This window comes from Lagenorhynchus albirostris, chromosome 10, assembly GCF_949774975.1.
Source record: "Lagenorhynchus albirostris chromosome 10, mLagAlb1.1, whole genome shotgun sequence".
In the NCBI taxonomy this organism is placed as follows: domain Eukaryota; kingdom Metazoa; phylum Chordata; class Mammalia; order Artiodactyla; family Delphinidae; genus Lagenorhynchus; species Lagenorhynchus albirostris.
Window position 1 is genome coordinate 2,615,420 of NC_083104.1, and position 21,805 is coordinate 2,637,224.

The following is a 21,805-nucleotide window of genomic DNA, read 5'->3' on the forward strand; positions in this document are numbered from 1 at the left end:
GCTGCCCACCCACCGGGACTGTCCCCGAGTCCCTCCCGCCCCGGGATCTGCCAAGCCTCATGGCTCCATGCTGCACCATTTCAGAAAGAAGGTGAAGCTGTCGGCGGGGCTGGGGCTGCCGAGGGGACACGCGCCGGGCCACTGCGGGGCCAGTGGGGGGAGAGCCGCCCAGGCAGTGTCCTCTCGGGACAAAGCTGACCCTGATGGACTGACAAACAGGAAGCCCGGGTCCCAGAGCCCGGCGAAGCCTCCTGCGCCCTCGGCCCAGTCTCCCTGTGCTCCAAGTGCGGGCTCCTCGGGCGAGGGAGTGGGGTGGATGCACCGACCACACTCTGGGGGCCTCCGGGGCCTTAGTTCACTTGGCTGTGAAGTGGGCCTGGGCCAGAGTTCCTCTTTCTCGGGCGGGAGGGGGGGTCGTGGGGCCCCAGGCAGAGAACCAACCGGCCCGGGTGGGCTGAGGGGCCCTGGCTGTCCTCCCTCCAGGGCGTGGGGGTGGGTCTAACCCCCAGGGGAGCGAGCGGACTTCCCTCCTGCAGCCGTGGCCGCCCTTCCAGGCAGCTGTGGGGAAACACCTGGGGCACCTGGGCCAGCTGGGCCACACCATCCAGGCAGTGAGAAGGCACAAAAAACAGTTCCAAGAAACAGCCAAAACCCCAACGAGTGCGCCAGAGACCCTCACCCCAGCCGCTGCCCCAAACACTGACGGCCCCTCGCAGGTCACCCAGGTGGCCGAGCCCCTCTCCCTGCTCCTGGGCAGGCGGTGGGTACTCACAGTGTCACCACGGAGAGGGCGGCGGTCTTCCTGGAGCCCCAGCACCCTGCCTGCCTCCGTGGCCCCTCGGGACCAGCTGTGGGCCCTCCCCCCTGTCAGGGCCTGACCGACTTCCTCCCTGCTCAGCCGGCGTCCAGGAAACCACGCCCCGGGCACCCTGGGGCCCCCGCCCGCCCCCGACAGGGCCCGGACGCTGCCCAGTGGGCTCTTTCAAGGTCTGGCCCGTCCAAGGGGCCCCAGACCAGGCACGCCCCACGGGCTCTGCTCAATAAATAATACAGCTTCCTGCCTGGCCGGTCTCTCGTGGCCGATCGCGTTTCGGGGCCACTCGAGTTTCGTCGAGGCTGCTTTGTTCAGAGCGCCGGCCCGGCTGGGTCTCTGGCCACACGGAGCTAACGCTCTCACTGTGGGCCAGCCTGAGCAGGCAGGACAAAGGCGTGTGACAGGTGGCCCTGGAGGACACTACCCTACTTACTCTGAAAGCTGCTTCAGCCCAGAGGGGATCGGGGATGGCAGGGGTGGGGCGGTCAGCCTGCCTTCCTTGTGGCCGGGCGGGTCTCCACATGTTCAACTCCCCGTGCCCACACCAGTGGGGTCACCTGGAGAGTCCCTGGCCACTCCCCGCCACTGTCTGGCCCATCCCCCATTCCTGGAGGCCCTGCCCAGGCCCCTCCTCCAGGAAGCCTTCCCCACTGTGGGACCGATCACTGCCACCTTCTGCCAGTCTGTCTCCTTGGGGTATCCATCGTCATCTCTCTCCTGACTGGTCTCTCCAGCCCCGCCAGCCCACACCCTGTCCCCTCCACCGTCTCATTTCCTCGCAGCAGTGATTGTTTTAAAACAGAAAGCACGTCATGTCATTATCCTGCTTCAAACCCTGCCCTGTCTCTCTTCCAACCTCAGTCAACTCTCAAGTCCTCAAAAGAATGTGGTCCTGGACCCTGGGGACACCGCATTCCTTCTCTCCCTGACCCTTGTCTCTAAGGTTACGCCTCTGGGTCTTTGCACCTGCTGTGCTCGCTGCTGGAACGTTAGTTCTCCCCCAGCTCTGCACAAGCTCACCCCTCCCTGCCGTGCTCAACTCAAGGCCACCCCCTCACACAGGCCTTTCTTTTCTTTGCCTTGTTTTAAAACAGGTTCATCGAGATACAATTTGCATTCCATACAATTCACCCATTTAAAGTGTGCAATTCACGGGACTTCCCTGGCGGTCTGGTGGTTAGCGCTCCGCACTTCCACTGTGGGCGGCACGGGTTTGATCCCTGGTCAGGGAACTAGGATCACGCATGCCTTGCAGCACAGCCAAAAAAATAAAAAATATAAAAATAAAGTGTGCAGTTCAATGGTTTCAGTATATTTAGAGTGGTGCAAACATCACCACCATCTAAGTCTGGAATATTTTCATCATCCCAGAAAGACACACCCATTAAGCAGTCCCTCTCAGCCCCGCCCAGCCTGGACAACCATTAGTCTATTCCTGTGTCTGTGGACTTGCCTCTTGCGGACGTTTGTGTAAGTGGAACCACACACTCTGCGGCCTTTCCTGACTGGCTCACGTCGCTTAGGCTGGTGTTCTCAAGGCGTGTCCGTGTCATAGCGTGTACCAGCATGTCACTCCTTTTCACGGCTGTGTAACATCCCGTTGCACGGATGGACCCACTCATCAGCTGAAGGACACTTGGGAGCGGCCTTTCGGGACCACCCAGGTCACGTGGCCCCTCCTGCCCCTTCGCTCTATCACGCCTCCCAGTTTAACCCTCTTCCCTGAATCCCTGTCTGAAGACCTCTTCATCTATTCGTTTTACTGTTGGTCTCCCGTCTGAACCTCAGCCCTGTGAGACCCTGGCCGCCCACGTACTCACTGCCGGATCCCCAGGGCGCGGCGCACAGTAGGCATTCAGCCTTTCCCACGCCTGCTGGGGTTGCTTGGCCCCCGTCATCCCCCCTGCCCGGCTCTCTGAGGGCAAGCGCGCTCCCACCAAGAAAGGTCTCCCCAGTGACCCCGAGAGGGAACTAATAACGCCAGGCCCGGAGCCCCAGGCTCCTCCTCTGCCCTGGGGATGGTGCCCCTCCCAGGTGGATGTGAGAAAGCAGCGTGCCTACACAGAGGCGACGGAGCAGCGCGTGATCAGGGGGCAGGCCTGCAGGGCTGAGGCTCAGGGAGGCCCACGTATGAGAGGGGAGAGAAGCTGCCAGAAGAATCCACATGAGCTTCGGGCAGCACCCAGAGCAAGGAGGCAGCAGCTCCTCCGCCCTGCCTGGGATCTCCCGCCCTGGCTGCACTCGGCTCTGGTGCCAAGAGAGGGACCAGGAGAGCCTGGCGTGTGTCCACTGGAGAAGGAGGTGAGGAGGCGACTGGGAGTCCCGGCCACTGCAGGCTGTGTCAGGACAGGGGCGGAGGTGGGCCGGGGGCCTGAGCACAGGGCCAGCACCCCCAACCCAGAGTGGGGGGTGGCATCAAAGGAAGAGAAGTCCCAGCTCCAAGTGGGAAAGGATCTCCGCGACCCAGAGCTGGCCAGGCTGGGAGACAGCGCGCTTCCCGCCCCAGGACGAGTGCACGCAGGCTGCCTGCTGAGGGGCATCAGATGGCTAATTGTCCGGGAAGCTCCCTGGGAGCTCCCGGAGCTTGGCTGCCAGCTGCTCCCCTGCCCTCCTCCCCGGATTCACCACAGTGGGGGAGGGGCCGGGGGCAGGCTCTACATCCCTACGGGGCCGCCCCGCCCCCCTGGCAGCTCAAATGCCCTTCTGGCCCCCAGGGCACAAAGCAACCTCTCGTTCCCCAAATAAAGCCACGTGCACCAGTGATTTTCCGGCCCGACCCCAGAGGCTGAGGGTTACCTGCAGCGCAGAGGAGGGGCTGTAACAGACAGGGCCCCACCCCGGAGGTGGGCGTTCAGACACGGGCCACAAGTGGCACCCACCCTGCAGGCAGGCCCGCAGGCATCGACTCAGTTAATTTCAGAACCACCCTAAAAGTCACTCCCGTGGTAGAAAGGGCTGAGCTGCTTCCAAACTCTGGGCAGCCTGACTGCCAAGCCTGACCTCCCCCGCACTCCATCACAGTCCTCAGGACGCAGACGACTCTCGGAGGGAAGGCAGGGGACGGCGTCAGTGGTGCCGAGCTGACAGAACCCCCTTAGGATCTCCCCAAGAAGCCCGCCCGGCTGGCACCGCTCCCCTCACTCTACAGGCGAGGAAACGGGCCCGAGAAGTTCAGCATCTGGCCCGTGACCGCACATCTTACAACCTACCGCTGCTGGCTGGGACGCCGTGTGCCCAGCTCCCGGGAGATCTGTCCAGGAGACGCCCTGAGCCCAGGGGTCCCCTCTCAGGGACCTCAGGCCAAGTCCCAGGGATCCTGCCACCGGCTTCTTGGCTGCAGCCACCGGGGCCCCGGGCAGAGGGCCAGGGAGGGCCAGCCAGCAGCGGCCTGTTCCCCACTCACCTCGCGCTTTTCCAGACGTGAGCGGCCCAGCCAGGGCGACCGGCACACGCGGAGGGGAATCTGAAGACGCAAGTGGAAAACTATGCGCTGTCCGATCACAACCCTCCAATTTGTCCCTGTGGCTGCCGCCAGCCCCGCCTGGGGCCGCAGACCTGCTGACTCAGGTCTCCCACCCGCCTCCGGCAGCCAAGGGGGCTGGGATCCCGCCGAGGGCCTGCTCCAGCTGTCTGTCCGTCTGTCTCAGGGAGTGGCCTTTGCCCTCTTGGGGGCCCTCCAACAAGATGGGGTGGGGGGTGCACAGAGCAGGGTGTGTGTGCTGAAGCCTGGAGCCCACCCCGTGCATCCCACACCGGGACCATCCTCCTTGCTGACCACACAGCACCCTGTACTTATGGGCTCTAAGTGGGGGGTTGGGGAGAACCCAGGGCCAATTACGGTGCCCTCACCCACCCCAAGCCGGTCCTCTGTCATTGACAGCCAGGCGGCCACCCTGCCAGTGTGCACACTGGCCCTGCACTGCAGGCCTGCCTGTCGCTTCTGTACGGCCAGCAGTGCCCACAAACACTGAGTGGGCACTGACCTCGAGCCCCACAAGCCCTCGGGTGGCTGTGCAATTACTCCCACCCTGAAGATGAGGAAAGGCCTGGAGAGGCCAGCCTGCAGGGCTCCACGAGGCTGGGCTGCTCATCCTCAGAGCTGGTGAGCCCCTGGCAAAGCGTGGCAGGGCCTCCCAGGCCTGGGCCCACTGCATCCTGTAAACAACCCTTGAGGCTTCCAGAGTGCCAATCCCGGAAACCACAGGAGAGAACAAGACGCAGGAAAATCCTGCTGCGGTTACAGGGAAAGGCACCCAGGGACTCACCCCCTGCTTGGCCTAGCCTCCAAGGTACCCGCCTGAGGAGGTCTGTCCCAGGGTTTGAGGAGGGACAAGCGGCTGCTGACTCACTCCAGGGGTGAGCTTTCCTCTCCTTTCCTACAGCCAGCCTGCATCCCCACCCAAGAAAAAGCCTCAGCCCTTACTGTCTGCCCTGTTTCCCTAAAGCCAGGCCCAAGGCCCGTCCCTGCAATGCCTCTCACCCACCCATCTACCCAGGATGAGGCCCAGGGTCCCAAACACTCTCCCCCAGCAGCAGAGACAACTGTGGTCCTGGAAATGATAGCTTCTTATCACCGTGAGAGCGACCTGGGTGTCTGGGTTTCCCTTTTCCCTTTGGCTGCTAGGAAGCTCAGCAATTTTCATCTCAACAAAAGGACCTCAGGACCCTGCATATCTCTATTCTATTTTTTTTTTCTGCTAGGTCATGATACCCTGTTCTAAATTGTGTTTTTCTTGATCCTGATGTTTTATTATTTATTTTATTGTAGGTATTTCATGTTAAGTGGTCACAAATATTCTGGGAAGGAAAGAAGGAAGGAAGGCAGGAAGGAAGGAAGCAAGGGAGAGTTTATATAGTTTACATACCAGGTAATGAGGGCGGGAAGAAAGAGGGAAGGGAATCTTCCAATCCCTTATCCTTCCTAAAACCTCCCCTTGAAGTAAAAAACATGCCCGAAGGAAGGTGTTATCCAAATAGGTGGGGCCTCTAAGCCCCTCCCAACCCCTCGACAGAGGTGGAGCCCAGCCTTGTCTGAGATCACACAGTATCCATTGGTCGCTGCTCCTGGCTCTGAACTCTGTCAGCAGCTGCTGAGGCTGGAGCCAACCCGGGGGTGGGGCTGGGATTGGTGTTGTGGGGGTGGGGGGGAGTGCCCCCTCCCCAGGTGTGGAGCTCTGCTCTACCTCCTTCTCCACCCCCACTGCACCTGGCTCTGGGCACCCCCTAGCTCACGGAGGGGGAAGTCAGCAGCTACCTCTTACCCAACGCTGGCCGCATGCCAGGCTCCGCCCTCTGTTCCCTCACTTAATCCTCCCTTTGAGCCTCCAAGGATCTGCAGGTGGGAAACTCTGGCCCGAGAGGTGAAGCCACTTCACCCTCAAAAGCCAGTGACCCTGGGCTGCCTGGTGCCCAAGTCCGGGCTCAGCGACTGCGTGGACAACAGTGTGAAACAGTCCTGCCCGCGTTCTGAGCCCATCTCACCGAGGGGTGACAGCAAGGGAGGCTGGGGACGGGCCCAGGTCACTCAGATGTGCCCAAGGCTGGTGCGCTCTGTGACAAGCGCAGTTCCCGTGCACGCTGGGGAGACTGCCAGCCACACCGAACCTGCCAGGCATCCTCCGGGGCACCTGGGCACCCCGGACCCTTGGCCCACTGTCCTGCTCCCTCCCCATCAGAGGCTCAGAGGAGAGCGCCAGGGTGGCCTTTCGTGCTTCCTTCCCTGCTCCCCCAGGGCGGGCTGCCCTGGACCTCGTAGAGCCAACGCGACTGGCCAGCCCAGTGGCCGCTTGCCTCTGCCCGCTGGGGCACAGCCAGGCACGGCTGCATACACACGCACACCCCCTGGTACCTGAGGGTCCTCACGGAGATGCAGTACTTCCACATAAGGCTCCACACGGCGCTGCCACCGCCCTTCATGCCTGGCTAGGGGGGAGTGGGCAGCCGAGGGCCCACGGCGCTGCCCTCCGGCCCTGGTCCGCTCTGGCTGGGGGTCTGGCTCTCAGGTCGCTTCCTTCTTCATGGTGGGAAGAAGAAAGAAAAGGCCCAAAGCCTGGGGGCCTGGAGGAGGCGCTGGCTCCACAGGCCACCGCAGGTCCCAGCCGCCGGCCGTGCAGTCCCCGGGCGGCTGCCCCAGACCCTCCTGGCTGAGCGGCCCTCGTGCACCAGACCCCGTGGCTCCCGCGCAACCTTCGCCGGCTTCCTGCCAGGGGACGGCGGTGGCCCGGGGCCAGGGGAGCAGTGAGTCACTCAGGGCGGGCTGGGTGAGGGGCGTCCGCCTGGAGCCCAGGGTCTGGTCCTGCGTCCAGAGGCCGGCCTGGGACTGGGACTGGAGAGGCTGAGCCCGAGGAGGGAGGTGGGCGGGGAGGCAAGGGCGGGCCCACATCCTCCCTCATCTCCCCAGAGGCCTAAACCCAACACCCGCCCCGCTGCAGCCCTAGCCCTGCCCACCGAAGCTCCGGCCAGGACGCGGAGAGGGGCTGTCTGCTTCCTGGGAGAGCGCCAGCCCTCGAGGATCTCCGTCTGCTGGGGGAGATGAGGTTTCCAGCCCTGGCCAGGCCACCTCCCTGCTGCGTGACGAGCCTGGGGGTGGCTTGCCCCTCCTTGACCTCAATTACCTCCACCCCACCCACCCCCCCCCCCCGACCTCGGCCTCATGGAGCCCTGAGCACTGGCCCAGAACTGACTAACCAATTCTCCCAACTGCTTTCCGAGGTGCGTTTGATCATCAGCTCCGTTTTACACGTGAGGGAAGTGAGGCACAGACAGAGGCGGTCAGTCACCGAGGCCGCAGACCTAGGAGGCGGCGGAGGTGCGATGGGTTCTCGGAGCCCGCACTGGAGCAGCCAGCGGACGCCAGCTGCTCCGTGCACAGGTGGGGCAGGAGGAAGGTCGGAGGGCTGGGCCCCTCTCAGCAGTTGTGGGGTCTGGGCCTGAGCCGGGTTTGGGGCATTTCCAGGCAGGGCCCCAGCTGGAGCCTCTGCCCTCGCCCCCTGCCAGCTGCTCCCAGGCCCAGCCCAGGGCAGGCAGCTGGGGCTTCCCAGGCGAAGCCCCTGGGGACAGTGACTCACAGCTCAAGGCGGGTGCTCACAGAACCCACTTCTCCCAGCCCACGGCCCCCAGGAAGTCCTCCAGAAGGCGGGTGGGCCCAGACCCCAGCACCCTGCAGCCCTGAGCCTCACACCCAGTTGCCAGCGCCATCATGTCCAGTGGCCGTCAGGGCCCCCACTTCACCCACGAGGAAACCGAGGCTCAGAGAGGGGCATCACCTGCCCACAGACAGTCAGGGAGGATGGAGCTGGGCCTGACCGGGTCTCCGGGTCAAAGCCTTGTTCCGTCCCTGGGCCCCCCGCCCTGGCCTGTGCAGGATGGGAGTTCTGTTGTGGATTCCAGCCCAATTCCCACAGTGAGGACAGCAGCTGCACGCTTGTCTCTCCCCCAAGCCAGGAAAGAACTTTTTATCTGAAAGGAAGATAGGCTTCTACAAAGGCCATGGCCTCCCTGGGGGCCTCGTGAACACAAATTCTCACTCTGTTATCAGACACCACCACAGTAGGCCCCTACCTGCCACAGGACCTCCTCCACAGCACTCTGGGGAAGTGGCTGCCCATCCTCAGCTTGAACACCCTTGAATACCCCCAGTGACAGGAACCTCACTACCTTTCAAAGTTGCACATTCCATCATGGGCCTCCACTGACCTAGGGAAACTCTCCTTTGGATACAGCCTGTCACTTTTCATACTGGCTTTACTTCCTGTGCCACACAGAGCAAGGTCTCCCTTCCAAGGTCTATCCTCCTACTAGTGGAAGTTTCCTCAACATCTTTTGTGGGTGGGGGCAGGCTCTGTTTACACATCTCTACCCACCCCTGTATTCACACATCCATTCACCCACCCACCTGTCCAACTCACCATCCATGGACCCATTCATCCATTCACATGTCCACACACATCTCCCTCCCTCTGTTCCAGTCATGCACCCATTTATCCTCTTATCCAACCTCCCCATCGATCCGTCCATCCCCTCAGCCATCCACCGCCTCACTCACCCCCCCGGCCTGGGCTCCTGTCCCCACAGGGTCACGAGGTGTAACAGGTGGTGGCAGCAAGCTCGTCCTCCTGTCTTCCTGAACCCTCCTCCCTGCCAGCCCGCGCCTCTTGCTTGGTCCCCAGGTTTCCGTCCATGACCTGTCACGTCCCTGGCAAACTGGAGCCTTCTCTGTCTCTGCCCCATGCCTTGTGTGGCCCCCAGCCTCTGATTTCCCATGTCTCATGGGTCCTACTGCCCCAGGCTCTGGGGCAGAACCCCGGGTCCTGGGCTCAGCACTGACGCCCAGCTGGAGGAGTATTTGTCACAGGCTTGCTCTGTGCCACACACCAGTCATGGCAGGCACCCGGTGGAGGGGAGTACGTGGCCCTTTTGCCCTGGAGGTGATCTTAGAGCGAGGGCCATTTTTAAGACCAGAGGCCCAAGACCCTTGAGGGGGCCTCCTTCAAGTCGCTCTCGTCCTGGAGGACACACCTGTCCCATCACCAAAAGCTCTGGAGGTCCTGGGCCCCATCCTTCGTTCCTCCTCTTGGCTGTGTCCACCTGGTCCATCTCCTTGCCAGCAGCACCGAGTTGGGGCTTCCCTCCCTCCACTTTACACATGGGGAAACTGAGGCCAGGGGAGGAGCACGGCTTTCTCAGCTCCCAGGGAGTCACTTGCTCCTCAGAAGGCTGCTCCTTGGTGAGGATGGGCTGGGGAGACTGTGTGAGGGTTTAGGAATCCCTTGGGGCACAAGAGGAGCTCACCCCATGGGCCCACCCAGCAGGGGCCAATCCAGGCGCCATCACCCACGCTCTCCTTCACTGGCGGCCCTTGACGATCTGCCTTTTGAACCCCTGGCAGCCCCACTCCATGGCCATCACTCTGGTCCAGCCTCGAACCTGAGCTGCACATGGCCCTGCACTGGCCTGACACCGGCCCCAGGGCTGATGGCAGTGGAGGCTGTCACATGGCAGAGGGCCCGGGGGGTGGCCTGGGGGTGTACAGGGGCTGCCCCACCGATTCCGCACTGCACCTGTCACGTCCCCCCTCTGCTTCCTCCATCCCCGAGGGGTGGGTGTCATTATCCCCATTTTACGGATGAGCACACTGAGACTCCAAGTGTTGCGAGGTTTCCTGATGCCGACGGTGGCTTGTTCTCGAGAACGGGCGCAGGCTCCTGGTTCCCCTCTGATGCCCTCGTCCCTACACGCATCATCTGCTGAGCCTCAGTTTGCTCCTCTGCGCAATGGGACAGGCATCCCTCCCCTCCCGGCTGTGGTGACGGATAAGAGCTACCAGGCCAAAGAACCGTGTGACCCTGGGTGTGAGACTTAGCCTCTCAGGGCCATCTCCTGCAGGACCGGTGAGCCCCCGTCAGCATCATGTTGAGAGACCCTGGCACCGCTGGGCATGTGTGAGGTGCTCAGTGACTGCTGTCCCCCCTCCCCGCCCCCGTAGGACACGGGGCCACAGCAGCAGGCGGGGAAAGGGCATGGAAACCTTCACACCCTCCGCTGGTCCCTCTCCCAGCCTCACGGCCAAAGCCAGACTCTGCGGAGAGCTGCCCGGGCCTCCACCCTCGGCCCAGTGACTCACATGGCCCACTGGGGGTGAGGTCACTGCCGCCCAGGCAGAGAAAAGGACACACCTGTTCCCTGGGAGACACCAACGCCACGGTGCACTTGGCCTGCGAGGGCTTCTGCTCGCTTGAGGGCGGCAGCAGCCCGGCGGGGGGGGGGGGGGGGGGCAGTGGGTGAGGACCCGGCCGGAGGACGGGGCTGGGGGCGTGGCCCGCCTCTGGGGGCCAAGTGAGGGTCTGCGAACCTCAGTCCAGCCTCCAGGCCCAGTGGGCTTTGTCCCCTCTGCTGGCGTGGTGAGGGGCGTCCGTGGTCTTAGGGCTCTGAACCCCCCCCAACTCCCACCTCTGACTTAAGGGGCTACTCCATGTCGGCCCGTCTCATCCAGCAAATGGGCGTCCCCAACCCACTCCCTGGCGGTGAGCTGGGGGTGATGGGGTCTCTGAGGCCAGACCTCGGCCCCCTCCCCCTGGCTGGGTCCGTGCGCAGCCTCTGCAAGCTCACCCTGCCTTCCGCCAGTCCCGTCCCTCCCCGACGCCCCATCCACCATTAGGGTCCTTCCAGCACCCAGCACCCTCCCCACTGCTGACCTCGCCAGGCAGGCAAGGCCCCTTCCCATCTGCCACCTGCACTCCACTCTGCTCTGGGCCATGGACTGCATCCCCAGGCACCCCGTTTCCGGTGGGTGTGGCCAGCGGGAGGCATGGCAAGACCCCAGGCGGAGGAGCGCACTGCCCCACCCCCTCCTGTCCTGCGCCCTCTGCAGCCGCAGTGCCTGGTGCGTGGTCTCTGCACAGGGCTCTCCCTGGGTTCTCGTAAAGGCTCCCTTGCCCACCCTCGGGCCCAGGGAAGGCCCCCCTCCACCGTTGCCAGCCCAGGTGCTACACCTTCCCCTTAACCCCGCCCCTGGGCACAGACCCCCACGATCAGCACGGCCCACCAACTCCTAGTGGACCCGCTGTTTCCGCCAGGTCTCCACACACTGCCCTTCAAGGTGCAACTCAAAGGCCACCGCCTCCAGGAAGCAATTGTCTGTTCGCTCCTTCATCCATTCCACACGTATTGAATCGCCAGACACCACGTGAGGACTCGGTGAGGAAGACGGGGAGCCTAGGAGGGGACCCTCCGGTGGGAGGGATGCCCGGCACCATCGAGCAGGTAAACAGAGATGACGTCGGCAGCGATCGGGGCCTCAGGGAAGAGAAACAAGGCAGAGCTTCTTGCCATGAGCTCACCCTGGTCCCCCTCTCCCACCCACATACCCCCCATTTGCTGGGCCCGGGCTGTGGCCTTGCTCACCCTGCAGTACCCTGTCTGTCCCTCTGCCTCTGCTCCGAGAGTCTGGGGCGGGGCGGGGAGGGGAGAACATGGTGACTCAGCTCTCTGCACATCATCCGAACCAGCCTCACAACAGCCTAAGTAGCAACAGTCCTTACCAGGTCCGTTTTCCACCAACTCACAAACCGCGGCTCCAACACCTTGCCTGGGATGATACCCAAACCCAGCGCTGCCTGCCTGACTCCACGGCCGAGCTCTTTCTCCTGCTTCAGGCTGAAAGCGAAGTGCGTCACCGTCAGCTATATTTGCAGACTCTTCCAGTGGTGCCCAGAGCGGCGCCCAGCACGAGGCCGGTGCTAGACCCCCCGTCAAGTGGGCTGAACATCAAAGACCGTAATCGTCCTGCTCCTTAAGCAGCATGTGCCTTGTGGGGAGGGGACCCCGGATGCCTCTATTTTCCAGATGGGAAAGTGGAGGCCCAAGGCTGCTAAGAGCGTTCGGTCACATGGGATCCTGAGTTCCGCCTTCTCCTCTCAGGCCCAGGAGGCCACTCAGGAGGCAGGTGTGGGGCAGAAGCCAGAGAAGAGTTTCACCAGGTCCATCGCAGGGGGCACGGGGGCCAGCGGCCAAGCCCCCGCCTGGGCATGCAGGGCCTCACTCTGCCTGCCAAGCCGAGGGGAGGCTGGAGGGGGGGCATGGACAGAGCAAGGACCAGGGAGCAGCTGCTGCTTGGACCCAGGTGGTGGCCCACGAGGTGGGGACAAGCGATTGGATTCTAGAACCACTCACCAAGCAGAGCCAGCAGGGGCTGCTGATGGACGTGACGGGGGGCGGGGGAAAGAGGCGTGGAAGGCGATGCCTGGGATTCTGGTCTGAACTACGGGCGGATGGGGGCCCCGCTGATGGCAGTGGGCACATGGGGAGCAGGCATGGGGGGTGATTGGGTGGGACAGAGTGGTGAGGACTACAAGTGGTCTAAGGGGAAAATCGTTGCTCTGTGGGAATGAAGGCTCTGGATTTTCAGAAGTCAGAAATCCAGATTTTTTTCATAAAGGCTCTTGGGTTTTAGATGTTTGTGATAAATTCAAATTTAAAATGCCATGTGGGCTAATCCGGTGCACACCAAATAAAGTACACCTGGAGATGTCTGGCCCTCAGGCTACCTCTTGTACCCTTTGTTCCTTCTCCCTCCGTCAAGATTCACAGAGCTGCCACTTCCTCCAGGAAGCTGCCTGTGATTACTCCAGCTCTAGAGGTGCCTGTGCCTCCTCACAGCACTGAAACCACCAGATTGGCAGTGACTTGAGGGTGGGTGTGGGTTTGCTTATCAATTTCTCATGCCCGCAGCAGACACTCTGGCCGAGAGCAGGCGTTATTGAATGAGTACCTACTGAAGGATTCTCTCTCTCCCTTGATCCTCCCACCTTTCATTCTGCAGATGAGGAAACTGAGGCCCAGAGAAGGGAGGTGACCCGTCCACGGTGGGCTCTGGGGCCAGGGCCTGCTTGCTGTCCAGCCTGTTTGTCAGCTGCCCCCGAGACTGGGCGAGCAGGAAGTATGCAGGTGATTGCACAATCTTACTAGGTTTTGCCACCCGAGGGAAAAACAAGATCCTGGGCAGCCCCTGAGTGTCCAGGGAGGGTAGGGAGCCCATTCCAGGGCGACGGGGGCCACCCACTGGTGTCAGGGCAGAGCCAGACCCCTAGGACTGAGCATCGCTGGGGGTGGCCTGGCTGTGGACAGAGGGACCCCCCCCGAGGGCGGGGTCTGACATCGGTAGTCAGTTAAAGTGACAGCCAGCCCTCCTGGGCTCTCTTCTGAGAGTTTCGACCCACTTCCCTTTTGGCCCTGGAAGGGCAGACTGTGCCAGGGACCTTCAGGATCTGTGCTCAGATCTGCCACGTAGAGAAATCAGATGACGGAGGCGATGGAGGCCCAGCCCAGTTCCCAGCACTGGCAACGGAGAAACGGAGTCTCCGAGGTGTGCAGTGACCTACCTAAGGTCACACAGCCTGGGGGCAGCAGATCTGGGGTCCCGACTCCGAGTCCTATATCCTTTCCAGGCTGCTGAGCTGCACTGGCCCTGGCGTCTTTAAAGCCACCCCCCACACCCTTCTCCCCCACCTCGGAGTCCTCATCCGCAAAACAGGAAGAGAGGCAGAAGCCGCCCCCGCGGTGCTCTGTGCACATCAGCGCCCCTGAGGGCCGATGCTGTGTGAACGTGCTTGTGGTGTGCGGTGCCGTGTGCAGGCTCGTGACTACAGAGCCACACTCTCCTTAGCTTCTGGTCTCTGAATGGTCTGGGTGCGGCAACCTTTCCAACCTCCAGGGAGACACATCTCACTTTCATCCAAGAGAAATAACACCTAGTGGTTACTGGGTGCTCACGGGGGCCAGCGCCCTACGCGTGATGAACTCAGCAAATGCTTAGGTTCATCCTACAAGGCAGCTTCTACTATTATCTGCAGGGCATGGAAACCAAGGCACAGGCAGGTTTACAGACATGCCCAGGGGGATACAAACAGGAAATGGGAGAGCAAGGATTTGAACCAATTCCGCCCCCAAGCACCCACGATAACCACCATGCGACACGGCTGTCCTAGTACGGCACGGAAGTCCTTCTCAAGGTCTAACCTGAAGGACCCCTAGGTCCTTCTTAGGCGAAGGGGAAAAGCTCCGCCCATGGCCCCCATTCTGTGCTGAAAGGCCTAAGTTCTTTGGCCCCTGGCTCCCAGCTCCCTGGGTGCTGGCATGCGGGTCAGGTTACCCCAAACCGCCCCACCCTGGGCCAGGACCTCACCTCCTCACTTGCTTCCCTGCATCCTGTTTCCCAGCGCCCAGCCCTGTTGGGGCGAGGCCCTGCCTGAATCTTCTCCGTCGCTCATCTCCGTGCACAGGCAGTCCCCAAGGCCCTCTCCGTGGACGTTATAGCATGTAATACTATTTAATGTTTTCTTTTAAGATCAACTGGTTTAAAAAGCTGCCCCCTAGTCTGATCAAGCTTCTAGGTCTAACTCCCAGGTTGTAGGCACTACAGGAGACAGAGGAACAAGCTGACGGGCGGGCAAAGCCACGGCATCCGGTGCAGGCACGTGGTTCACGGCGGGACTTTAAGCCAAGGGACTTGAGACCGGCTTCCAACTAGGTTCAAATTTGCAAGAATGAAAAGTTAAAAACAATGCGCAAAATGCCAAACGCGCTGGCTTTCGCCCCTGAGTATGGTTATTTCAAAAGGAAACTTTAGATCACTCCCCTACGTGGAAAACTAGTATCACTTGCTGTAAGTAGAAGGTTACCATGAAAACAAGACAGTGCGATCCGATTTCAGGAGGATTCTGTGTCCTGCCAAGGGTGCCTTGCAAACCTGCCCGCCTCTGTTCCGAGAAGCCCTGGGCGAGAGGTGAGCGCCTGCGCTCTCGCCCTGGGCCCACCGGGGACACTGGGCTGCAGGTAGGTCCCTGAAACACCTTTTCTCACCGTCCGCTTTTCGTGCATCAGGGAGGGAGGGGTGGTGAGCGTCGGAGCAGAGCCCCCTCCTCCCCGCCCCCCGGCAGCCGCAGTCTCTGCAGCAGAGAGGGGCTCGGTGGGGACTCAGCCTCGGTGGCAGCCTGGGCCCTTCACAAGCTCAGAGCTGGGGCAGAGATGAAGAAACTGAGTCCCAGGCGGGGCAGGCACTGCCCAAGGTCACACGGAAAGTCTGGGGGCGGGGGGAACCAGGAATGACAAAACTCCAGATTTTCTGACCTTCATGATCATGGAACCTTGTTCACAGGTATTCACTGAGCACCGACTGTGTGCGAGGCACAGAGGATGGGGGGCAGGGGTGAACAGGACAAAATCCCAAAGAGCTGACACTTAGAGGCGGGGGACAGAGGACAAAAGCTAGGCAAACGAATGAGATCATTTCCGATGCTGCTGAGGAGGATAAAGAAACCAGGCTGGAGGGCGTGAACGATGGCAGTCGGGGAGCTGGAGGCGGAGATGCCACTCAGGCTGAGGCCCGAAGTGCCGAGAAGGAGGGAGGGGGAGACCGGGGGCCAGGGCGCGCCAGAGAAGCAAGAGCCTGAGCACAGGCAACCAGCCCTCAGCAAGTCCTGACTCTTTCTTCAAACTTTGTATTTTGAGTTAATTTCAGACTTACAGAAAAGTTGCCAAGAAGCCTACAAAGAATTCTGTACACCCTTTGCCCAGATTCCCCCCATGTTAACAGTGTATCCTGATTATCGTACTCCTTCTCGCCGTATGTGTGTGCGCGCGCGCACACACACGCATACACGCTTGCGATCGGAATTCTCTGAGCGTAAGTCGCCCCCCTCGAGTCCCTGCTACGTTGACGTGTTCCCTGAAAACAAGGACGTTCTGTGACATAACCGAAGGACAATTCTCAAAGTCGGGACATTCACATTGGTTCAATACTGCTATCTTATCCTCAGATCTCATTCAGAGTTGCCAGCTGACCTAGCGGACGTCCTCCACGGAGAACAGTCCCTGATCTTAAGCGTCTTTTGCAAACATGCCGAGGGAGCTGCGTTCCCAGGACGGCCTTTAAGGAGAGCACCGGTCCGGCCCATTGGGGGTGGACCATTCAGCTCACGGGCTGGCTCGCTCAGGGCCTGTGTGTTGGATCCTGACGCCAAGGGGAAATGAGCACCGTATACACACCTACCAAGATAGCCTCTGTATTTCTGACCCAAGGGAAAAAGTTAATAAACCTTTAAAACGGAAAAAATGATTATGAAAAGAGCCCACTGTTACTTGATCTCTTCGCACGTTTCTGTCGGCCCTCATAACCCACCCTGCAGGGCACAGGTTGCAGCCCCTTGAAATGACCGTCCCCGCGGCACAATAACGCAGGGTTGTAAAACAAACAACAGCCTGTCTTTATGTGCAAGTTCAATGTTTTGTTGGTTGCTTGATCGCTGCATTTTTGGGGGCCAACTTAAATTCCACACCCAGGCTGAATGCCTCACTTGCCTCACCCAGATCCCAGCCCTGCCCACCCCACGCCACACACATGGGCTCTGCTGCTGTGCACATACTGTGCTCAACAGAGACCCACAGTGAGCCGGAGAATGGGTCCTTGTACCCACTTCACGGATGAAGAAAGGGAGGTCCTAGAGAAGTCTGCCAGCGCTGCCGTCACAAACACCACAGACTGGTGGCTGAAACCACAGAAATGTATTGTCTCGTGTTCTGGAGGCCAGGAGCCTGAGATCAAGGTGCTGGCAGGGTTGGTTTCCCCTGAGACCTCTCTCCTCAGCCTGCAGACAGCCCCCTTCTTGCTGTGTCCTCACATGGTGTATTAGGGTTCTTGAGAAAAAAAGAACCGTTAGGACGTACGTGTGCGTGTGTGTGCGTAACTATATACACACGTGTATACAGTTAGTTATTATCCACACATACACACACACATATATATAAATACACAGATATATTTATTTACTATAAAGAATTGGCTCATACTGCTATGGAGGCTGACAAGTCATAAGATCTGCAGCTGGTGAGCTGGAGACCTTGAGCTTCAGAATAGCTAGGAAAGCTGATGAAATTCTGCTAGTCCTAGTGCCAGGAGGCTTGAGGTCCAGGAAGAGCCAATGTTTCACTCTGAGTCCAGATGCTGGGAAAAACCTATGTCCCAGCTCGAGGACGGTCAGGCGGGTGTAGTTCCCTCTTATTCAACGTTTTTGTTCTAGTCAGGCCTTCAACTGATTGGACGAGGCCCACCCACATTGGAGAGGGCAATCTGTTTTGCTCCGTCTAGTGATTTAAACGTTAACCTCATCCAGAAACACCCTCACAGACACACCCAGAATAACGCTAAGCCGAACCTCTGGGCGCCCCAGGGACAGTCAGGCTGACACACGACATTAACTGTTAGACACGGTCGGCCCTCGGGGTGTGTCTGTGTCCTAATCGCCTCTTCTTATAAGGACACCAGTCCTATTGGATGAGAGCCACCCTAGTGACCTCATTTCACCTTTGCTGCCTCTTTAAAGGCCCCATCTCCAAACACAGTCACATTTTCGGGCACTGGAGGCTATGGCTTCAACATATGAATCTGCCCCCGTAACAGGCCCTGACAGGAGAAGGGTCTCAGCCCAGAAGCGCGCAGGCCCGGCTCTTCCCTCCTCTGAGGTGCCTGCACACGTGGAGCCCCTCAGGCAGGCTGACCCATCCATCCGACGGCTGCCAAGACGTGGCTGAGGTGCAGACGGTCACTCAGTATGGATTAATCTCACGTGCTAAGTCCGGCAGTTATACCGAAGGCAGGAAGTGTCTGTCGGGGGAGCCCAGTGGGGTCTCGTCCAGGCAACAGCATTCCCCTGAATAAACTCTCCATGACCGTAACACCCATGTCCTGCCACCCTCCGGCACCAGCGGGACCTCGCTAAGACACAGAAGGCCTCCAGCAGGGGAGAAGCGGTCATGCGGAAGTCCGGAGCCCTGGAGCCCACCCACGCCTGCAGCGTCCGCTTTACACGCCCTCTAGATGCACCTGGCAAGGACACACTGGTGTTCCACCCGAGGACACTCGTTCCCCTCTCCTGGGCCAGGTTCAGCTCCGGCTGCTGGATTCTTAAACATTCACCGATTGTTCAGCTGAAGACAAGCTTCTCAAGGCCCCCGGCCACTGGGTCAAAGTGAGCCTTCGGCGTATTTCTCACCCACGCCGCACTCTGGTCCAGCTGGAGCGCCTGAGCCAGGAGGACACACTTTCGGGGAACAACGGGCATCCTGCACCGCCCAGCACGCACAGCCCTTCCTGCCTGCCCGCCCATGGCGCCTGGGGACCGGCCCTCCCGCACGGGGTGCAGTGCCGCTGGACCCCTGTGTCTCTGGTTGGCCTCACGGGATCTCTGTTGCTCACCCCAAAAGACTCTGTCCGATACAACGCTCTAGCTCCACCACCCTCACTTCCTCTCCACGCCTTTTCTGCCAAGGGTACTGCTTCTCTCTGTTGGTGGGAAAACCCCCTTCAGCCCTCAAGACCCGTCTCTGCTCTACAAGAACCCCTTCTGGCTTTCCCAGCCGAAATGCTTGCTCTCTCTCCTGAATAACATTCACGCTTTCTTTGAACTTACTTCATTAATGAAAAGAAAACCCGCCATTTACCCAGAGCCAACTGTTTCCCAGGCACCCTTACACCCACTGGGTCCTCTTCCTAAGTCCATTTCAGCTCAGGACCTGAAGGTCAGAGAGCAGAATTGACTGGGGTGTCACTGTGCCCTGAGACGGTCCCAACTGTGATGCTCTAACGAACAGAATGCAAGGAAAGTGATGCTCTGGGACTTCTGAGGCCTGGTCATAAAAGCTGGCATGCCTTCTACTTGGCACTGTCTGCCCACACCCCACACGCCAACCTGCTTTCTCTCTTTTTCTCGGGACACTTGGTCTGGGAACCCAGCCACCATGCTGTGAGGAAGCCCAGGCTGCACGGGGAGGTCCTGTCTAAGTGTTCAGCTCACAGCCTGCAGCAGCTGTGAGGTGAGTGGCTGGGAGGGCGAGGCCTCTGAGGACCCAGCCCCCAGTCTTCAAGAAGCCCCATCTGATGCCGAGTAGGACAGGCCCCACCCAAACTGCAGACCTGTGGGAAAAACAAACACTGTCATCGTCTGAAACTACCGGAAGCGTGCGGCAATTTGTGACGGAGCCACGGCAGGCGGAGAAGCTGCCCAGAGCCAGAAGGGGCTAGAAAGTGAGGATAACAAGTGCGGCTGGGCCGCTTCGTGGAGCTGGTCACGTGGAGTGCACTGACCACATCCCCCCTCTGTGACCTTAAGAAGGTCACTTGCCCTCTCTGGGCCGCCGTTTCCTTGTCTGAAACATGGGGAAAAGAACAGTATCTATTTCAGGAGGCTGTTGAGAGGACTCACGGAGACACCGCGCGCGCAGCGTTCGGCACCTAAACGAACACCCACGGAAAGTAACAGCAGTCCTAACGATGATCTAAGGGACCTGCCACATCGGATCCCCAGCCAGCTGATGTCAGCGCCCTCGCTGGCCCCTCAAGTCACAAAGCCTCAGGGGCTGAGCCTGCCGGCTGGGAGCACACGCCTGGGCTCCAGCGTGTGTGCGGGCACCCTGCAGCCTCCGACCAGCCCTGAGTCTCTGTGCCCAGCTTCCCGGGCTGTGTGCTCAGAGCTGCCAGGCCACCGCGTTCACTGACTGTGACTGAGGTTGGGGAACCCTCTTCAAAACGAGTGTCTTTACAGTGTTTTCGATACACCTGGCCTCTGTTATTTCCAGCAGAAGGGGCTGGTGAAACCTGCCCATCAGGAAGCAAGTTAACAGCTGGTCTAACCCGAACTAGTCCTACATCTAAAAGCAGATGGGGGTACCCACCATGTGCTTGGAGGGGAGGCGCCAAAGTCAGGGTGTGGGGTGAGAAAACACGGAGTTACAGTCACCCTTGAAAATTCGTTACCGCGGAGGACCTGGAACTACACAGACCGAGGGAACGGCACGTGCTGTCTCAGCTTCCACTCCAGGATGCCTGACGCTGTGCAGAGCACACCCACACCATTTACAGTCTTCTCCTCTCCTGTCCTCTCTCTCTTTCTCTCCTTTATACATTAAAAAGATCATCCGGCTTTTAATACCAAGTGTAGGTAAGAATGTAGAGACACGGGACCCTCACTCATTGCTGCTGAGGAGGTGCACTGTTCACCACTTTGGAAAGCAATTTCGCAAAGCCCAGTAAAGTTGAAGGCACTCATATACCGCCCTGATACAAACCCTACACACACCACACGTGTGTGCAAGGAGCGAGTGAAGGAACCTCCCTTACTGCAGCCCTGCCTGGAGCATCAAAAAAATGGGAAACCACCGAAATTAGCAACAGCAGAACAGTGGAATACTTTACACCAACAAAAATAAACATGAGAACTATACACAGCCACACGGATGACTCTCACCCATAAAATGTGGAGTGAGAAGAGCAAGTTGCCTCTTGAAGAGCTATCTGAACACCCATGTTCACAGCCGCGTTACTCACAGGAGCCGAAAAGCGGAAGCCACACATGTCCATCAGTGGATGAAGAGATAAACTAAATGTGGTCTACACACAGAATGGAATATTATACGGTTTGGAAAAGGAAGCAAATTCTGACACCCGTTACAACATGGATGAACCGGAAGGATATTATGGCGAGTGAAAAAGTCAGTCGCAAAGGGACAAATCCCGAATGACTCCACTTATATGAGGTCCCGAGAGCAGTCCAATTCATAGACAGAAAGCAGGAGGGTGGGTGCCACGGGCTGGGGGCGCGGGGTGGGGAGTGAGTGTTTAATGGGGACCGAGTTTCGGTTTGGGAAGATGAAAAGGCCCTGGAGATGATGGCGGTGATGGTTTCCCAAGAGTGTGAACGTAATGCCACCAACCGGTACACTTACAAATGGACAAGATGGTCGCTTTTCCGTTATGTGTATGTTACCACAATTCAAAAGTTTGGAAAAGCAAGTTGTAGGTTATGACACCATGCACGTAAAGTTCTAAAACTTGTAGAATGAGCTTTGTGTGAGCCAAATTATAAAAATGTGCATGTGAGATAAGCACAGCAGATGGGCAGGGTGGGGGCACTACTGCTTAGGCTTAGCTCTGGGGGGATCGGGGTGAGACAGGATTTGAGGGAGGCCCACAGGGGCCGTCCACCGCGTCATAACAGTTTATTTCTGAAGCCAGGTGACGGGTATACCACTCTCTACTTTTTCTTCCCACCTGAACTGTTTCACTAAGCAGAGTGCCCTGAGGTCCACCAGGCCCTAGGGCCTGGGGAGCGGGCTCTGTGCCTCCCAGGATGGGCTCTGGGCCAAAGCTAGGGGCTCTGCGGAATGGCCATCGTCCCAGGCACAAGGCAGCGGCGCCAAGAACTTCCTTTGCGCTTTCTAGGTGAAATAAGCATCTCTGCTCCTCCTGGAGCCTCAGCCTCTGGCAGGGCTCCAGGATTATTTTACATGAATTTAAGATCACTAATGAAGAATAATTAACAGCTTCAAGGGAGCCTGGCACACCCTGTGTTTAGAAGTGGTTAATTATGCATTGTCTGCAAAACACCCTTTTCATACTCGAAAGTTCTGGGTCGCTGTTTTGAACACTGGAATATGGCATCA

At 59.4% G+C, this 21,805-nt stretch overlaps 1 protein-coding gene across 4 annotated transcripts in view; it reads right to left on the minus strand.

The window, feature by feature from the left end:
* Positions 1–21,805, minus strand: part of IQSEC1 (IQ motif and Sec7 domain ArfGEF 1) — a 332,617-nt gene that overhangs the window by 105,872 nt on the left and 204,940 nt on the right. Inside the window, exon 1 of one of the 4 annotated variants that reach the window (XM_060161043.1) lies at positions 6,663–6,883. The exons of 1 other annotated variant lie outside the window; for it this stretch is intronic. In XM_060161043.1, coding sequence (XP_060017026.1) covers positions 6,663–6,730 — 68 coding nt within the window. In that variant the 5' untranslated portion in view covers positions 6,731–6,883. Of the gene's footprint in view, positions 1–6,662; positions 6,884–21,805 lie in introns of those variants that run through there. 2 more of the 4 variants (XM_060161045.1, XM_060161047.1) reach the window with 2 other exon arrangements.